This window comes from Aethalodelphis obliquidens, unplaced genomic scaffold (genome assembly GCF_003676395.1).
Source record: "Aethalodelphis obliquidens isolate GAN/ISIS:26980383/991018 unplaced genomic scaffold, ASM367639v1 scaffold9, whole genome shotgun sequence".
Taxonomy (NCBI): domain Eukaryota; kingdom Metazoa; phylum Chordata; class Mammalia; order Artiodactyla; family Delphinidae; genus Aethalodelphis; species Aethalodelphis obliquidens.
Genome location: NW_020837953.1, coordinates 43,111,650 through 43,130,046, shown reverse-complemented (window position 1 = coordinate 43,130,046; position 18,397 = coordinate 43,111,650). Strand labels below are relative to the sequence as shown.

Below are 18,397 nucleotides of genomic sequence, written 5' to 3'. Positions count from 1 at the left end.
TTTCCCTGGTTCCTCTGGGAAAAGATCCAGAAAAAGACTGAAAGTATCCCAGCGGAGAGGGAGGGGGTAGGGAGGGACCAGGCCCTGCCCGGCTGTCAGGAGAAGCCCTTGGGGCTCTGGGAAGACACGAGGTCCCCCTGAAGCCAAGACAGCGATTCTGTTCTCAGTGCGCCGTGGGGAGGGCTGGCTGGGTCTCATCGCTCCCAGATCCACTCAGACCCCTGGGGTCCTCACTGCATTCCCGGACTGCAGGCCAAGTGCCCAGTTTCACGGAAGCCTCAGAAGTCAAATCGTCTCCAAAAGGCCATGAGCCAGCCCGTGAGCACGGAAATGGGCCGCCTCCCAAGGATGGCCAGAAAAGTCGGGGCTCAGCACGCAGAACCGCCTTCCTTCCTCATCTATCCCTGACCACTGAGATGTGCCACGCCTAACTTATCTCCTGTGACAGCCAGTGACAGGCACCTGGCCTGCGGTGCCGGGACAGCAACAGGGCAGGCCATGCCCAGTGGACCCGCCCACGTTGTGTCCACACGCCAAAGTGGGGTGATGGTGCAGGTGTGGCCCTTCCAGGCCCGACCTCCACAGGCTGGACCCCTTCAGGAGCTTGCCCCCCACACACACACACTTTGGTGACACACACCCTCAAGGGCCAAAATGAAAGTGACGAGTCCTGGCTTGGCATCCCCATCACTTGCCACAGTAAGTGAGGGGGTCAGGGAGAGCGGGCTTCAAATTCGGGCTCCGGTGCCCACAGCCCTACAAACTTGGGCATACAATTTCCCTGCTCTGAGCCTGTTTTCTCACCTCTGAAGTGGTCTTTCTAATACCAACCCCCTGAAAGGTCAATGCCTCTTTGGGGCTCTGCTCAGAACCTGGTGTGTATCACCTGGAAGCCACCCCATCCCAGCACAGTATCTCTCTGCCTCTTCCATCCTCTGCCTACATTTCCATTTTTCCTTCTATTCCTATGGACAGCTCCTTCCACGGCGTGGCAGATTGCATTATAGTTCAAAATTACTGACCACTCCTCCAGGGGGATTGTATGCCCAGTGACATCCTCGGAGTGCTTGACTACAGGACCTGCTCTGGCCAGTGGAATGTGAGCAGAAGTGATGCGCGTTGTTTCCAGGGAGAAAATTTCAGAGCTGGCGCACAGGTTCCCAGCCGTGCCTATTTCTGCCCCAAGGTGACATCATTCCAGATGGAGGCTCCTCTGTCAGCCGGAGCCCTAGAGTAAAGGGGACGCGGAGCAGAGCTGCAGCCACTCTCCAAGGACAGGTGGCAACTGTAACACAAGCTCCGTTGTTGGAAGCCATGGACACCTGGGGGTCATATTTTTTTGTGTTTTTTTGTGTTTTTTTTTTTTTGCGGTACGCGGGCCTCTCACTGTTGTGGCCTCTCCCGTTGCGGAGCGCAGGCTCCGGACGCGCAGGCTCAGCGGCCATGGCTCACGGGCCCAGCCGCTCCGCAGCATGTGGGATCTTCCCGGACCGGGGCACGAACCCGCGTCCCCTGCATCGGCAGGCGGACTCTCAACCACTGCGCCACCAGGGAAGGGAAGCCCTGGGGGTCGTATTTTGTCTACACATTGTAGCTCTTGGAAGTCTTTAAAGGAGCTCCCGAGAGCTGACTTGTGTCTTCCGCTGCTGCTCGGTGCCGTGGATGAATGACAGTTAAGATGTTAAGCTTCAGGGCTTGGCAGCTACACAGTAGGTGCTCAATAAACAGTGGATGTGGCTGTGACTTGGCATCTCTGCACACAGACCAGACTGACGACCAGCTGAGCTGCAATCCTGCTCTTCCTCTCGTGTGAGTTGTGCGAAGGTGCAGGCTTGGTGCCACGCTCCAGCAAGCTTCTCCCCTGAATTCGTGCCTGTGGTCTCCTGGAGAGAGGAGGCATTCGTGCCTGGTCTCCTCCGTCATCTCCTGGAGCCACTGCCTGCTCCCCTCCCCCACCCCGCCACCCACCTGCAAGAGCTGTGTGGATGGAGGCGCCTTAGATGAGATTCCATTGTCCACCTGTCCCCCGGCCCAAGGTCAGGTTTATTAAGCTTGCTGCAGCAGGAGAGGATGCACACCAGAGGGACGCTGGGGCATCTCTCTCCACATCTCCTTGGCTGTCATTTTTCTCCATTGACTGAGCCCACGTTAATCCCCTCTGCCGTTCCAGACCTCCCTCTCCTTTGCTATTTCACTTCTACCCCCTGCAATCAAACCTGGCCCAGGGGCCCACAACATCCCCTTAGCACTGGCCTTGCTGTGCTGGTGGTCTTCTGAATTTGGGCTGAATTTTGGGCAACATTCCCCTCTCAGCACCCAGCACGTGGTAGGTAGACAGGAGGGGCTCGATAAAGCCTGGTTCTGCTCTGCTGAGTTGGTGGCCTGGTGGCTGGTGGGGCTGTGGAAGGACAGAGAGCTGGTCTCTGCAGACTAGGTCACTATGGTCCTACCAGGGATGCAGGTAGGAAGGCAAAGTGCCCCCCAACCCATGGCTGTTGGGCCGGGCCTGGCAGAGCTGGCAAGGAGCCATGTACCCCCAGGCCTGGGCTCCAGTTTTTCTCCCGATCTCTGCCTCCTTCTTGCCTACTCCACTCCCGGCAGCTGGGGACCCTGAGCAGACCAATTCTCTCTCAAAGGATGGGGTGTTGTGGTTGGGTCTGGTGCCTTCCCCACTGACCACTAAGGACCAGAGGTCAAGGATTTCAACAAAGGAATTCGCAAAAGCCATCTCTCTTTATTTTGTATTCCTGCCGTTCAACCAGTTTGCACAAGCTGAGGATGAGTGGAGTTTGGAGGGGAAGGAGGAGTGCGTGGGCACAGTCCCTCCCGGAAATAGTCTATGCACGTTGCCGAGGCTGGTTAGACTTGAGAAGCGATTTAACAATGAACTCTACAGAATCAGAAATGTACAAAAGTGTCAAGGCAGCTGCTGGCTGGTTTCTTGCCTCCCCACGGGGGTCAGAGTTACACCCGTCAGTCCTGTGCAAAGGTCCTGGGGCTGGCCTGGGGGCACAGCCAGATTCCTCCCCAGGGGAGGAGCAGTCCTGCTCATGCAGCAGAAGTGTGTCAAGGGACAGGCACATGGGCGTGTGCCCAGGTGCCCACGCCCCCTCAGGTTCTGTGGCTTTTAAGCCTGTCTTTGCGTCCTGCCTTTATGTTCGCCCTTTGAAAGTGTTCATGCAGGTGTAGGTTCCTGAGAATTTGTGGATCTCCTCGAGGGCAGCCTGTGGGAGTATGCTGGTGGAGTGGGGAGGGAAAAGAGAAGATGGTTAGTGGGGAGACCAGTGGCCGGGTCACTGGTAGCCATACAAGGGGTGTAGTAAAGTGATGGTTCCCATAAGCTCTCCCCACCCCTCTCTCCAACATACACCGGCTCCCCCGACAAGCCACCACAACCCACCCCTCCATGGAGGAAGGGCTTTCAAGTAAGTAGGTAAATAGCTATTTACAAGGTAAAGGGTGGGTGTTACAAACTTTCAAAGCCACACTCTTAGCATTTTAGGGCCCAAACGTATCTCAGAGATCAATTAACTCCAAATGCCACTTATTCAACAAATATTTACTGTGTGGGGCTGAGGAGTTAGGTACTGGGTGTCACCTCCTCTTTTTTTTCCATGTATTATTTATGAAACAGCCACACTGTGCACATGATACAGTTGATGCCAAAATCTGTCCTCTGCCATCTCAAGATTCTCGGCCAAGTTTGTTCCACTGCATAGTGATGTTTTCCTATAGGTGGGACCTCAGGTGTTACGTCTCATCCTTTATGTCCCTCCAGATAGTAAAACACCTGCATATACCTTCAGGCCTTGTTCTTTAGCATGACACAATTTCTTGCTTCTTGTAGGAAACTTCCCAGACTCACCCCTAGGCCTTTCCTGGGGCTCCCCATAGCTCTATGCTTCCCCAACAACCCCCGGAGTTGTGCTTGCTGTTTACTTGTCAAGTCCATGGGTGCCTCTGCGGTAGATATTTCATCTCCGATCCCGGCACTTAGCACAGGGCCCAGTAGAGAGACGCCCTCAGTTCCTCTGTTGAATGAAATTGAAGGGCCCTGGTCCATTCTAGTTGCAACGTGGGAAAGCCTCACTTCCAGCTGGAGCAATCTGGAAGGCTTCCTGGGGGTGGTGGCACTAGAGTTGAGCCTGTGAAGATTTCTCTTGGGGAAGGTGAAAGGAGGTGCCGTGCAGGGAATGGGGAGGGACTGGCCTCTGCTTCTTGTGGGAAAGTAGTGGGGGATAGAACACAAAATGTAGGCTGGGTGCTTACTGTGGAGAGTGCTGAGGTGTTCTAGACAAACTAGCTTTTTTTCTAGAATGTCCCCAAAAGCTTCTAAGAAGCTCCCTGCGGTGGAAGATCAGCTTGGCTTTGGTGAGGATCCAAGTCCCTGCTCTCCAAGGCTCACAGAGGCGGCCAAGTAGCATCTCAAAGCAACAGTCAGGATGGACTGAGGGAGGCTGAGGTGTGGCCTGAATGCCCGGAGTCCCCTACTCTGTGTCACTGAAAGGGACTGATGTGTCCCCGGGTCCTGAGGTTTCTTGCCTGCAGTTAGAGTAGCTCCTCAGATGCCCACTGTGTCCACAGCAGCCAGAGGGGAACCTGGTTTCCTGGGGGTTGACATCCGATAAAGGCACTTGGGTGCTTCACCTCCTGAAAAGGCCTTTCAGGTCAGAGGGGTTCAGTCATCTGGGGGTTGGGGGCCCAGGGGAGCCAAGAGTCCACGGTCACTCGGGCTCCGGGGTCAAAGCTCTCTGTGCAGCACGAGAGGCCTATGAAAACAGTGTTTAGTGGGGCACCTGCAATGGCCCCTTCAGCGTGGGAGTGGGATGGGAATGGTTTGTTGCCCAGAGTCTGGAAAGTTCTAGGGAATGTGATGCTGGGCACATTTTGGAGGAAGATGGTCTCCTCTGTAAAGCCTACCCCCCAAGGTGGTCTGCCCTGGTAAATCCCACCAGGGATGTTTCTGTGAATCCCGAGCCTTTGGCAACGAAATCCCTGTCTTCCCCATTAACTGACGTTCATTTTAAAATTTGATTCTATTTTATTTTATTTTTGGCTATGCCACACAGCATGCGGGATCCTAGTTCCCCAACCAGGGATTGAACCCGTGCCCCCTGCAGCTGAAGCGCAGAGCCTTAACCACTGGACCGCTAGTCTTCCCTATTAGATTGAACTTCCTGAAGGCTAGGGCCAAGACTTAGTCTCTAGAATAGCAGTTCTCAGAGTGTGGCCCAGGAACCCTTGGGGGTACCTGAGATCTCTTCAGGGGTCTGTCTGCCAGGTCAAGCTATTTTTATTATAATACTGAGACAGGTTTTGACTTTTTAAGTCTCATTCTCTCATGAGTGTACAGCTGAGTTTCCCAGAGGCTACGTGACATGTGACATCAACAGATTAAAATCAGAAGCAGATATGAGCATCCAGTTGTCTTCAATTAATTCAGATAATAAAGAGCTTTGCAAAAATATAAAATAATGCCATTCTTCTTACTACATTTCTTTTTTGGAAAATACATTTACTTTTCACAAAAATATCATTTACGTTAACACTGAATGGATTTTTTCTTGCTATATATAAATGAATAAATGTATAAATCCCATAAAATATTTTCTCAGTTTTAATTTCTAATACAATAGATACAACTCACAGAGATAAAAGCACTTTGGGTTCTTCAATAATTTTTAAGATTGTAAAGGGTTCTTGAGACCAACAAGTTTGAGAACCGCCACTCCTTAGTAAGGATAGTATATCCATGGCACACGTGCCACTGCTCTCACTTTCACGCCCACAGCAGGCAGACATGACTAATCAATCACCGGGGTACTTTCTCTTGCCTGAGTCCTCTTCCCCACCAGGGTCCACAGGGAGAAGGGGAAATGGCCAGCATGACCCTGACCCAGAGCTTCCTCCCCCAGCCCCATACCTTTTCAAGATAATGAGGGCGTGCATCGTCCACGGGAGGAGGAGGAGGGCCTGATTGAGCTGCACGGCTTCCACCGTCCTCCGGGCCACGGTCTCCGGCTTTAGGGGCGGGAAGAGGTTGGGGAACCTGCAGGCAGGAAGAGACAGTGTGGGTTTCCCCTGAGAAGCGAGCGCTTCTGCTGAAAACCCCTGTGGCTAACATGTCAGCGTCATCCCTTTGGCTTCTCCTGTGTGGGAGACTTGATACCTGTTTGGAACACTCTCCCTGCCGCCCGGGATGTGTCAGGAGTTCCTCTTCCTCTCACTCCTCCCAGCAAGTCTCCCCTTGAGAATTGAGGGCTTCTAGCCCACCCACCCACCTGGGACCCATTCTTACGGCACTGCAGAGGGCTCCCCCAAACCTCTCTCATATCCCGTCTGGCCTTGCTAAAGCCCTCCTGGGGCCCCTCGCTCTGCTTTCAGTCCTACCCACTCTGGGCCTCACCTTTCCTCCTTCTCACCCTGCCCCAACGATCCTGCCAACCCTGTCACTTAAGATCTTTCCCATCTCAGCTGTCCCATCAGCCTGGCTCCTTCCTCCCATCCACTCAGAGTGCCCTCTAATCTCGGCCCCCTGATAATTGCCTTGACTGAATCGAGAATGGCCTTGCCTGTCTGCTTGTTTCCTGTGAATGGCCTGTCTCCCCCATCAGCCTGTGAGTTCCCCAAGGGCAGAAGTCTGGTGGGTCTTGCTCCCTGCTGTATGCCCTGTGTGCAGTGTCTGGGATATAGTAGGTGCTCAATAAATGCTTGCTGAGTGGGTAGACACTGAACGATGTGGCATTCCCCTACCACTTGCTGGTTTACTCACTCATTCCCTAATTCATGGATACACTCACCGATTCATTCAAACATCTACAGGGCGTTTCCACGGGGTTGATAAATGAATGAATGGCTGAGTAAGCAAACATCAGGGGGTTCTCATGCCTGTTCAGAGACATCTGACCTGAGACCCGTACAGGGATGATGCTCCCTTAGCGCCAGGCCTGTGCTGAGTGATCAACAGGCATCATTTGCTCCAACTGCCAGAGAAGGAAGCCGAGGCTCTGGGGATGGTGGGGACTGGGGAGTCAAACCAGGCCCGCAGGAGCCCCAGACCCGTGCTCTGTCTCCCCTGTCCCTCACTTGCTGCTTGTCCCACCGCTCCTGGGCCTATAGGTGCAGGACTGATGCTGCTGGCTCTGACCTCAGTCCCACAAAGGGCTGGTGAGCTGCTCCGGCACCAGGAGGACTGAGGGTGATGAGTCACCCGGGGATGATGTCACCCTGAGCAAAAGGCAACTCCTGGGCCCCCAGCGCGGGCTTGGCTGGCCTCAGAGAGTCCACAGAGCTCGCCCCCAACCCTTGGCTTCCTTTGCCATCATGACGGGCTGCCAAGATGCCCACGACCCTGCAGTCTGGAAGGGCCGGCCTCAGGGTCCTGTGGAGATGGACGCGTGAGACGGCTCGTGACGCTGGAGCCCCACAGATACGGTGGACAGTGTGGGTTTCCAGCCCCCACTTGGGCCAGGGCTGCTTCTGGGGGGACTGGAAGACAGGATGGACAGACCAAGCTCCGTGGGCTCAGGGGGCTCTTCCTGGTAGGATCCCTGCGGGAGAACCTGACAGAGGGGATGCCTCACACACGCCCGCTGGTGGGGCTTTCCCTTTTTCCTCCGTGGTGTGTGGGATGGGCACCCGGGGAACCGGCAGAGCTACGAACTCCCACGGAGGCTGCACAAACCCCCTGAAAGAGCACGCTCAGCCCATTTCTATCTGTGTCGTCTTGGGCAAGTAACTTTGCTTCTCAGAGCCTCACTTTCCTCATCTGAGAAATGGGGATAAGAGCTCTCGCAGGGTTGTGGAGGGTCAAACGCAGAAGCGTTTGTAAGGTGTCTGGTGTGGCTGGAACATAAAGAAGATCAGTAAAGAGCAATTTACAAACAACAGCACCCACCTGTATGGCCACTCTTGCCAGAAAACCCATCAGTTTTGCCCTAAACATGTCTCCCACCCTCAACCCTGGGACGCTGCTAAGCATGGAAGCTGCTAAGCATGGTTGGAGAGGAAGCCAATGCTTTTCTTTCTTTCTTTTTTTCCCCTTCCTTCCTTCCTTCCTTCCTTCCTTCCTGAAATGGCAGTTGGTTAGGTACCAATCAACATTTTACTGCCCTTCTCCCAAGCCCTCGGGGCTCACCTGCAATCCACAGGTAACTAACCTTCACCTAGTGCTCACTACTCGCCAGCTGGCTAGTTGATTCACGCACAGGAGCTCATCTAGCCTGTGAGGCCAGGGTACCATTATCAATCCCTTCTTACAGACAAGGAAACCGAGGCACAGGAGAGCGAAGTAATTTGCCCAAGGTCACAGGGAGCTGGGATTAGGCCCCCGCAGCCTGGGCCCACATTCTGAGCCACTGTGGGAAAATGATCTGGGGGAGGCCTTGGGTTTCCTTCTTAGAGTGATGGAGAGGAAACTATGCCAGAAGGCGAAACAGGCACAGGGATGCGAGGTCTGTGAATGTCCTGCCCACTTCAGGGCACCCGATTAGAACCATGGGTCGCCACTGCGGCACTTCCATCCAATATGCATTGTTTGAGCACCTCCTGTATACCCAGATGAAAAGAAACCAAACCAAGACATCATGGGGGGAAAAAACCAACATGGAACATTAATAGTCATTAATCCAGCCTCCTCTAAATTCAGCTTCTATGATAACTGCATATAAGTCAGGTGGAAATATATACATCTGTGATGACTGAAGTCTGCTAGGAAGATTGATAACTTATGCACTTATGAAGATGTTTGTTAGTAAAAATAATAAGAGCAGCAGTTCGTTACTGAGCATCTCACATGCCCTGGGCTTCACACTGGATACGTTACATGTGTTATTTCTAATTCTCTCAATAATCCTATGAGGTATTATTTTCACTTTGACAGATGAGCAAAGTAAAGCTCAGAGTGGTAACAAAACTGGTTCAAGATTTCGTCACCCTTCAGTAGCTGAGGTGTGATTCCAAACAGGGAGTTGTGTTTTTTCCTTAATTTTATTGAAGTATAGTTGATTTACAATATTGTGTGAATTTCTGCTGTACAGCTAAGTGACTCAGTTATACACACACACACATATATGTTCTTTTCCTTTATGGTTTGTCACAGGATACTGAATATAGTTCCCTGTGCTATACAGTAGGACCTTGTTGTTTATCCATCCTATATATAATAGTTTGCTTCTGCTAATCCCAAACTACCATTCCTTCCCTCCCCTGCCCCGCCTCCCCCTTGGCAACCAGAAGTCTGTTCTCCATATCTATGTCTGCAAGACCAGGTGTTTTGATTCTTGATAGCAAAACCAGACTCAGTGATAATCACTAAGGTGTTCTGAGTGATTCCCACCCTGAGGCACTACGCCACATGCCTTCTACACTCTCAGGAAACTCTCACAATGACACTTCCACGCTATCCTCATGTTTGGAAGAAGCTGATGCATATCATTTAGAAAGCAAAATTATCATTATATGTTGCATTGCAAAAAACAAGGAAAATAGTTTTGGGATGATTCCACGTTTTCATTTATCTATAATCTTATGCCCCTTCACGAGCGCACATCGTTATAGCACCATTTACTGGGTACTTACTATGTAGCACATACGGTGTTGCATGCTAGACCCCATTTTATCCCTATCACAGAACCCTAAGGGTAGACATTCCCATCATCCCATTCTACAGATTAGCATCAGAGGCAGGAGTGGGAACTAATTGGGCTCAAGGTCACACACACCCCAGGGGCCTGGCTCCAAAGCACAAGCTCTAAACCAGTGGTTCCCATTCCCATTGATTTAAGTGGCCTGGAGGAGGGGTGGGTGGGCTTCGGTATTTCTTTAAACTGAGCTATAATTTGCATACAATAAAAGGCATAAATCTTGTGTCCAGCAGGATCAATTTTTACCTATGTAACCCCCACTCAAATCAAGAAGAGAGAACATTTCTAAAAGCCTAGAATGTTCCCTGGTGCTCTCTGCCAGGCTATGTCCCCACTCCCCTTGGGGTGGCCACTGTTCTGATTTCTATCACCTCGGTCCAGTTTTGCCTGTTGTAGAACTTCAGACAAATGGAATCATGCAGAATGCACTTTTATGTCTCTGGTTTCTTTCTCTCAACATTTGAGATTCATCCATATTGTTCACTTACCAATACTTGGTTCCCTTTTTATAGTTGGGTAGTATTCCATTGCATGCGTTTAGCATGGGAACTCTGTACAAGCCCCCTGACCCGAGAAGCAGGACCCTAAACCACTATAGAACCCCACTGCCCTGCAGATGGAGAATCAGGTACGAGACCAAAAAGCCAGAGATAAAGGGTTCTGGGTTATTTTAAGATTTTGGGTCTCTGTGTGTAACGAGTCTTTCTCCTGATCCGATCTGCTGGAGGGACTTGGCTCGGAGAGGGGGTCCCCTGCCACTGACCTGACCCTCATGCCCTGGAACATCTCGGTACTGGTGTGGAAGGGCAGCACGGTGGTGGCACTGACGCCTGGACAGTCCAGCAGCCCCAGCGTCAGGCTCTCCATGAAGGCGAAGGCTGAGGCTTTGGACGTGCAGTAGTCAATGGCGCCGGGGATGGCAGACAGCGCCAGCACGGAGTTGAGACACACGATGTGGCCGTTCTGCAGCTCCAGCATCCGTGGCAAGAAGGCCTTGGTGGTCTAAGGGTGGGTGGGGAGGTCAGTGTGCAGCAGCCACGGCTTCCAACAGCCCCTCTACCGCCCCCCTCAGGGAGAACAGACCAGCCGGTACACAACATACTACGCCAGCGACCAGGCTTTCCTGGGATGGGAGGCGTGCGGGCCGAGGGCACTGAGCCCCACATTTCAGAAAGTCCAGATGCCTCCTGGGGCAGCCGGTCATTCGTCTTGTCCGGTCACCCTATCCTAGGACATCCCCCCTGGCCTGAGCCCAAGCCCTGGCAAGCCTCTCCCCACTCCCCTACAGCTCCCAGGATTCCTGGAGGGAAGAAGCATGTCACTGACATGCCCAGGGCTGGCTCAGGCTCAGAATAAACTTACCCAGAACTGGCCCAGGGTGTTGATGTGCTGGGACTTGAGAAGGGCATCATCGTCACTGTCCATCAGGCTCTTCCCATGGACCACGGCGGCGTTGTTCACCAGGATGGTGATGTCGCCCACCTGTGGGCAACAGGGGGACGAGGGGCCGTTAGGGCCGGCAGCCCCAGTGGCTTGCACTTGGAGAGGAGGGACCTGGTCTTGGGAAGTCACATCACCTCTCTGAGCATCAATCTTGATTTGTAAGATGGGGCTAATAACCATACCAGGGTCGTTCTGGGGATCAGAAAGAATTTATGGCTGGGAATTCCCTGGCAGTCCAGTGGTTAGGACTTTGCACTTTCACTGCCGAGGGCCTGGGTTCGATCCCCAATCAGGGAACTAAGATCCTGCAAGCCGTGCAGTGTGGCAAAAAAAAAAAAAGGCAGAAAAAAGAAATAATTTATGGCACATAATGTACCTGGCACAGAGCACATCTATTGTAAATGAGGTTATTGTTACATAAAAATAGTTAACCTTTACCATGTGTCAGATATCTAATGGTGGTTTCTGCTCTCTTGGAGCTCAGTGATGCATTCAGTCTAAATAGATGGCTGGAGTCGGGGATTTTCCCAGAGGGCAATGGGACATTTGTCCCCCAGGATCTAGGATAGAAACTCACAAGATCTAAACTTCCAAAGGGGACAACAGGTGATCAGACCGCTTACGTAATCAACCTATGCCCTAGTCCCTGCCCCCTGCAACACACACACGCACACGCACACACAACTTGGGCCAGCTTCGTAGGAAAGCCCTCCAAGATGCCCTGAAAATAGCCATTCTGCCATAGGCAAAGCTCTCTCCCAGGCCACGTGAGAATGTTCTCTTTGGCCAGCATTCCCCCCCCAGTGTCTGGCAGAGCTGAGGCCGGCCCCTCGCAGGCTGCCCACCTTCTCCCGGACAGCTTTGGCCGTCTGGTACACCTCCTCCCGGTTGCCCACATCGCAGATGAAGTAGTGGCACTCGGTGCCCATCTGCCGAATCTCCTCCGTCGTCTCCTTCAGGCATTTCTCAGTCCGGCCCCACAGAACGATCTGGAAGGAGAGGATAGCAGTACTGAACACGGGGTCATTAAGGAAGCCATCGTGATTCGATGATTGCCACCAGAAATTCCGTATGTAATTTGCCCCAGGACTGGCCTCCCTGATTCCATTCAAAGAGAGTATGCAAAGTCACAGTATGATTTGTTAAAGGGATATATGTAGCCTACTCTGAAGGGAACCAGGAGTTTCTGAGCCTGTTCATGACCCATTGGTGGACGCGTGATTCACAAGTCTTTCTCACGTATTGCTTCCAGGAGGATGTCTCCTGTCGGCCCAATTCCAATGATCCTACCTAGTTAAAAGTAGTAGCAGAGGGCTTCCCTGGTGGCGCAGTGGTTGAGAGTCCGCCTGCCGATGCAGGGGACATGGGTTCGTGCCCCGGTCCGGGAAGATCCCACATGCTTCAGAGCAGCTGGGCCCGTGAGCCATGGCCGCTGAGCCTGCGCGTCCGGAGCCTGTGCTCCGCAACGGGAGAGGCCACAACAGTGAGAGGCCCGCGTACCGCAAAAAAAAAAAAAAAAAAAAAAAAAAGTAGTAGTAGAGCTCTTTCTGTACAATGTTCCAGAATGCTCTGAGCTAGAAACAAGCTGGCCTTCTCACCACTGAGGTCTAGAGCCCCGCCGATGAATGGACTGCGAGGTTCTGACCGTGAGGTGCCTGGAGGCTGCGCAAAGCCTTCCCTTCCACCCAGCTGTGGTCCGGCAGAAGGAGGGCCGGGAAGACAGGCAGCTGGGCTCCTCTGGGGAAGGAAACACGACCTCACCCCGCAGGTAATAAACGCGGGACTCATTAGACCAGGAAGTGACCCTGGCAGAACCAAGACATGAATCCTTAAAGGGGGTTGGACAAATTTATGAATGGCTGGCCATAAAAGGCTCAGAAGAGAGGCCGGGCTAATTCTCAACCGTGACCCACAGGAGAATGACACTCCTTCCCATGGTACGTCGTTGGGTCCAGAGAGGCCCCTGTTGGTAAAAGAACCAGGGTCGGGTGACAGGGAACGAAGAATCCTGAGACCCAGCTTAATCAGCACAGAGGGAGAAAGGCTGGGGGCTGGAGAGAATCAGAGAAAGGAAGAGATAAAAGTCTCCTGGGGGATTAATCTAATGGGTTTCTATTTTTGTTTCTTCTCTTTCTTTTAAAAATTATTAATGAAATTTCTCCTTAAAAAATAAAACGTAACACGGAACCCCATATGTGAAACCAGTAAAAGGAACAAATTACACGTCCAACTCCATATTTTCTTACACTAAAAGCAACGAATGAGAGTAGAAGGGCTGAGCTGCGAAGACAAACATTTTCAAGTGGGAGTGATGGACTAACTCCAGTCACGCCAGACCAGCATCTAACTGATTTCTGTACTTTGCTCTGGACTCGGTAAGGAGAAAAGTCACGCAGATAAGTAGTTGTTGGTGATAACCGTTTATCAATTGTTTACCTTGAAATCTCAGAACTTTCACATAACGAAAAAAGGCACAAAATGGGTTAGCTGGCGGGACACACAAATGTGTTGGTGGCTTCCATGGATTTGACTTTTTTATTAGAGTTTTTAAAACTTTCGAAATATTTCTTAAAGGAAAATAAAAGTGTTCTTTCAACTCTTGAAACATCTCTGGGAAAGCCCAGTTTGAAAACCCCACCTTGTCCAACCAGTTTATTTATTTTAATTGGAGTCTTGAAATACAGGAAAGGCTTTACGAGGGAGAATTCCATCAGCCACCCTCCACGACCACAAAAGTCCTTCAAGAGCAAAAGGTCTGCAATTAGACAGGCTCCAAGGGACACTTTCTTGTCTGTTGAACTAAAAACAGACTTAGAATGTGTTCCTCCAGGAGAGGCTGGAGAGATTCCTTCACGGAGAAGAGATAAACATCTGTTCAGGCATCTTCCACCATATCAGACCTCACTCTTGCCTGGTAGTCACTGTCATCCTAGTTTCCTTCCATCCTCCCTTGTCACCCCACCTGTCTGTCCATCCATCCTTCCTCACATCCATCCATCCACTCATCCATCCATCCATCCACCCCACTCCATCATCCATCCATGTAATTTCTGAGTATGTCAGTCTGAGGTGAAGGAAATCCTTGGCCTCATTTCTCATACCCTGGTCCCTGCCTAACCCCATCCCACATCCATCTCATATGGGGAACAGGACCCTGGGGCTTGCAGAGTTTCCTAGGGCCTGGCTGAGGATGAGAGAGGAGCCTCCGGGACTCTGAGAACTTCTGGACAAGAGAAGGCAAGCTTAAAGTGGGGGTAGGGGCTTGTTGGAAGGCGCAGCGGTCCAGGTGCCTGGGAGCACAAGAAAACCAGCAGAAAGGGAACAGGGAAGGCCAGCTCGGTCTGCATGGCTAGAAGGACACCCTGGAGAGGGAAACAGGGGCTAGGGTGAGGGAGGCGAAACGAAGGCTGTGCCCCACTGTCTTCCACGTATATACACCCAGGTGGGATGCTGAGGTCTGGCCATGTCCTTTTGGGGGTCTGTTGAGGATGCCCCTGGTGGGCTGGGGGGCTGGCCTCATGCTCTGTGCTCAGAGGCCCCACCTCTCCCCAGACACTGTGACGGGTTTGCTTTCTGTCCTCCTCACCCCACCCACCCCTCTGAGCAGGGAGCTCCCGGGGGCCCTGATCCTGCCTTGTTCATTTCATATCTCAGGGCCCAGCAATGCAAGTGCTATTTGTTGAGCGAATGAACGAAAGTTCATGGCCGTAGGTGGGACAGGACGGGAGGTGGTTAAATAGCCTCTCTGAGGCTGAGACGAGCCCAGTTTCCTCGACTGAGCCATTTAGGGTCCCAGAACCTTCAACACAGAGGCTGCTTAGCCCAAGAGTCGGCGAGACCCGGACTTTCACCCAGAGCCTCAGAACCACCCAGGACTGAGCTGTGAGGTGAGGCCCAGGCCGGTGTGTGTGTGCCTCACTGTGTGTCTCTCTCTGTGCGTGTCTGAGTGAATGTGCCTCTCTCTGCACGCGTGCACGTGTGTGTGTGTGTGTGTGTGTGTGTGTGTATGTGTGTGCAGCCTCTGCACTGCTGTGCATTTCCTCAGGCGAGTCCCTGGGGAGCCAGGCTGGGCATCTTCCTGTCTTAGGACCCAGGTGCGTCTCCATGGTGACAGGGAGGCCAGGGCTGGTCACCTCGATGGAGCCTTCCAGTAACTGAGCCACTGGGGGTGGGAGGTGAGGGAGAGCGCTGCGTGGGGGGATGGGGGCCCTTCCTGGCTAGGAGCCGCCCAGTTGGAGCTGCTACAGCCACTGTCCCTCCTCTTCCAGTGCCCTGCCCGGACCCCTCTGGGGACCCAGAGTCACCGACCAGGAACCTGGCAGGTACAGCTCAGAGGCTGGTCCGGGTGGCTTCTCACCAGAGTCACCTGGGGGTGACCCCGGACAGCTGACAGGACAGGAGTCCCACCCAGTGCCCAAATGCGGGTAAGGATGGGGTGGGCGGGAGGCAAGGGGCTGAGAGGAGCGTGGGGTAAGCAGCCTGGGGAGGGGGCAGATTTATGAGCCCTTGGAACCCAACATGGCCTCCTCTTAATCAACTCCCAGGACAGGGCGCAGCTGGGGAGGGTCAGCGGCCCCGGGATTTACGCTTAAGCCGAGTTTATAAAATAAGAGCTCAGGGGCACTAGACACCCCTTGGCCTCCCCTACCCTCGGGGGGCAAATGGCTAGCTTCCGTCCCGGGGAGGAGGAGGGAAGGGGGGGTGAAGACCTCTGGCGTCCCAGGCCTCCCAGCAGAGGCACGGGGTCCCGCCCTCCTCTCCCTCGGAGCTGACCTCGCAGCGAGCCTGAACCCCCGAGCAGCCCCCAAAGCTGAAGGCTATCACGAGCCACTTTTTTTTTTTTCTCCCGGTACGCGGGCCTCTCACAGCTGTGGCCTCCCCCATTGCGGAGCACAGGCTCCGGACGCGCAGGCTCAGCGGCCATGGCTCACGGGCCCAGCCGCTCCGCGGCATGTGGGATCTTCCCGGACTGGGGCACGAACCCGCGTCCCCTGCATCGGCAGGCAGACTCTCAACCACTGCGCCACCAGGGAAGCCCACGATCCACGTTTTATGGCTGAGGACACTGGCTCAAAGGCGCTGAGTTAACTCGTCCAAAGTCGCACTCAGTGGGTGGCGGGGGCAGGATTTGAACCCGGAGCCTTTGTCCTCCTCAGATGCACCCCTGAAACCCGAGGGATGGTGGGATTTTTCTGAGCATTGAGAATTCTGCTCCCAAATCCCCTGAGTCCTCACACCAGTGTTTATTCCCACCCAGACCTCAGCTTCATGTCCCTCAACATCCACAACCCCTCGACAGGACCGCGCAGAGGGCCTGCAGCGGGCTGGGTGTTGTGCCTTTGCGGGATTTAACGGAGAGCAAAACAGACATGGTCTCTGCCTCAGGGAGACAGCGAAGGAATGAGAAAACAGCCGGACACAAACCGCTGTGAGTCGGATAAAGAATAAAAAGGGGAACGTTGTTGAAACTGGGACATTTCTGTGGTTGCTGTATTATGCCCGTTGTATATCTAAGGAAACTGCAACTCAGAGAGGCTAAGCAACTTGTCTGAGGTCACACAGCAACCAAGGGGCAGAGGTGGGATTTGAACTGAGGTTTTTCACCATGATTCCCTCTCCCAGGAGGAGAAAAGCCATCTCCTCTCTTCATGGAGTCTTGTGAGGATGAAACATGCAAAAGCTGGCACCCGCCTAGTGTTCAGCATCTGCTTTCTGTTATTAGTTCCCGTGGAGAGGAAGAGCTGAGAAAATCACAGCACAGCCCCTTGATATACCCTCTTCTGCAGCCATTAGAATGATGAGAGTTCACACCATGGACAAATGGTCAGGAGAAAAGGGTGCAGCATTACCCATATAGGATAATCTCAGCTCTAAAAACGTAGTAAGTTGGTGGACGTCACCAGGCTACACAAGAACAGGGCTTGTCTTGGGTGGGATCATAGGTTTGCTTCTTTGTGCTTGTCTATATAGGAAAAATGCTTCTGAAAGACAAGTTCCATCATTTATGATCTTAAAAAAGGAGGTCAGAATAAAAGCTTTCCCACAGATCATTTCCAAAACAGGCCATTTTTCACACAAGTAACTCAGCACAGCCGGTCCAACCCTGACTTGCTCCCCAGGTCCCTGGCATTGCCTCTTCAGGGCTCCCATCCACTGTGAGGTGACTATCTGCATGTCTCTCCCCACTGCTGAGTGAATGCATGAGGGAGCTCACTGGGGCTCCAGAGTTCCCAGCTTACACTCACTCATTACGCACTGTACTTGGCCCTGTGTGTGATGTCTCACCATTTCACATCTACATACTGTCTCCTGGAGGGCAGGAACTAAATCTCACCCATCCTGGGTTCACTGTGACCCTACCTAGTGCCCAGCACAGACTGTTTTTCTCTGTTTTAAATGCCAAGGCTACTTGTGGACTCTTATTCATCCTGCAGAACCCTGCTTGAATGGCCCCGCAATTCTGAAGCTTCCCTGGCTCCTCCTTCCATCATCCCTACAACAAGAACAACACCACTATATACTGGCTAACATTTATTGAACACTTTACATCCACACTTTCATACTCACAATCCCACCAGTAGGTATGACTTCTCTCTCCATTCCACAGGTGAGGTGCAGACAGATGAAATGACTTATCCAAGGTTACACCACTTATAAGCAGCGGCATAGTGTGACTCAGAACCCATGTTCCTGAGTGCCAACACTAACCCTTGTTTGTCCCGCCACTAGTGCACAGATGTGAGTGTGCCGGGCCTATTTGTGAACAAGCTCCTCCACAGGCTCGGGAGGTCCTCCAGCGAGTCAGTCATCTCCTGACCTCAGCATCCAGCATGGGCCGGGTACAGAGTAAAAGCCAACAAGCTTGTCTCATGGCACTGGTCCCAGGAGACCTCGAGAAAAATCTGCTGATCAAAGAACAGCGAGCGCCTCTCCTCCACCCGGCCTTGCCTCCCTCACCCAGAGGGGCTCACACAAATGCCTGGCCTTGGCGTTCATTGCTGGAGTTCAGCTGTGGCGCATGGTCCCACCAGGGACATGAGCTGGGTGGCCTCCGGGTGGGTCCCAGGAGGAGCATCTGTTTATAATTGGCAGCCCCGGAAAGATCTAAGTCCCTGGGCAGGTCTTTGGCAGGCATGTCCCATGGGCCCCATGTTTTGGAGCAGAGCGGTGTTCAGCTGGCTTCTCAGATGGAAGGAAAATACCCACCAGACCCCAAAGCACGGCAGGGTGGGGAGGGGCGGGAAAGTCACAGTGTGGAGGGCACATAGCTCTCCACGCCCAGCACCTCCAGCAGGAGGGTGTGAATAAAA

General features: G+C 52.9%; 1 protein-coding gene across 4 annotated transcripts in view; it reads right to left on the bottom strand.

Moving 5' to 3' along the window:
• Nucleotides 1-2,714: 2,714 nt before the first annotated feature.
• DHRS3 (dehydrogenase/reductase 3) overlaps nucleotides 2,715-18,397 on the bottom strand; it is a 42,194-nt gene continuing 26,511 nt past the window's right edge. For 3 of the 4 annotated variants that reach the window (XM_027110127.1, XM_027110126.1, XM_027110125.1), the window contains 5 exons: nucleotides 11,933-12,076; nucleotides 11,007-11,126; nucleotides 10,408-10,646; nucleotides 5,924-6,049; nucleotides 2,715-3,237 (listed from right to left, as the gene is read on the bottom strand). In XM_027110127.1, coding sequence (XP_026965928.1) covers nucleotides 3,153-3,237; nucleotides 5,924-6,049; nucleotides 10,408-10,646; nucleotides 11,007-11,126; nucleotides 11,933-12,076 — 714 coding nt within the window. In that variant the 3' untranslated portion in view covers nucleotides 2,715-3,152. The other variant, XM_027110128.1, reaches the window with a different exon arrangement.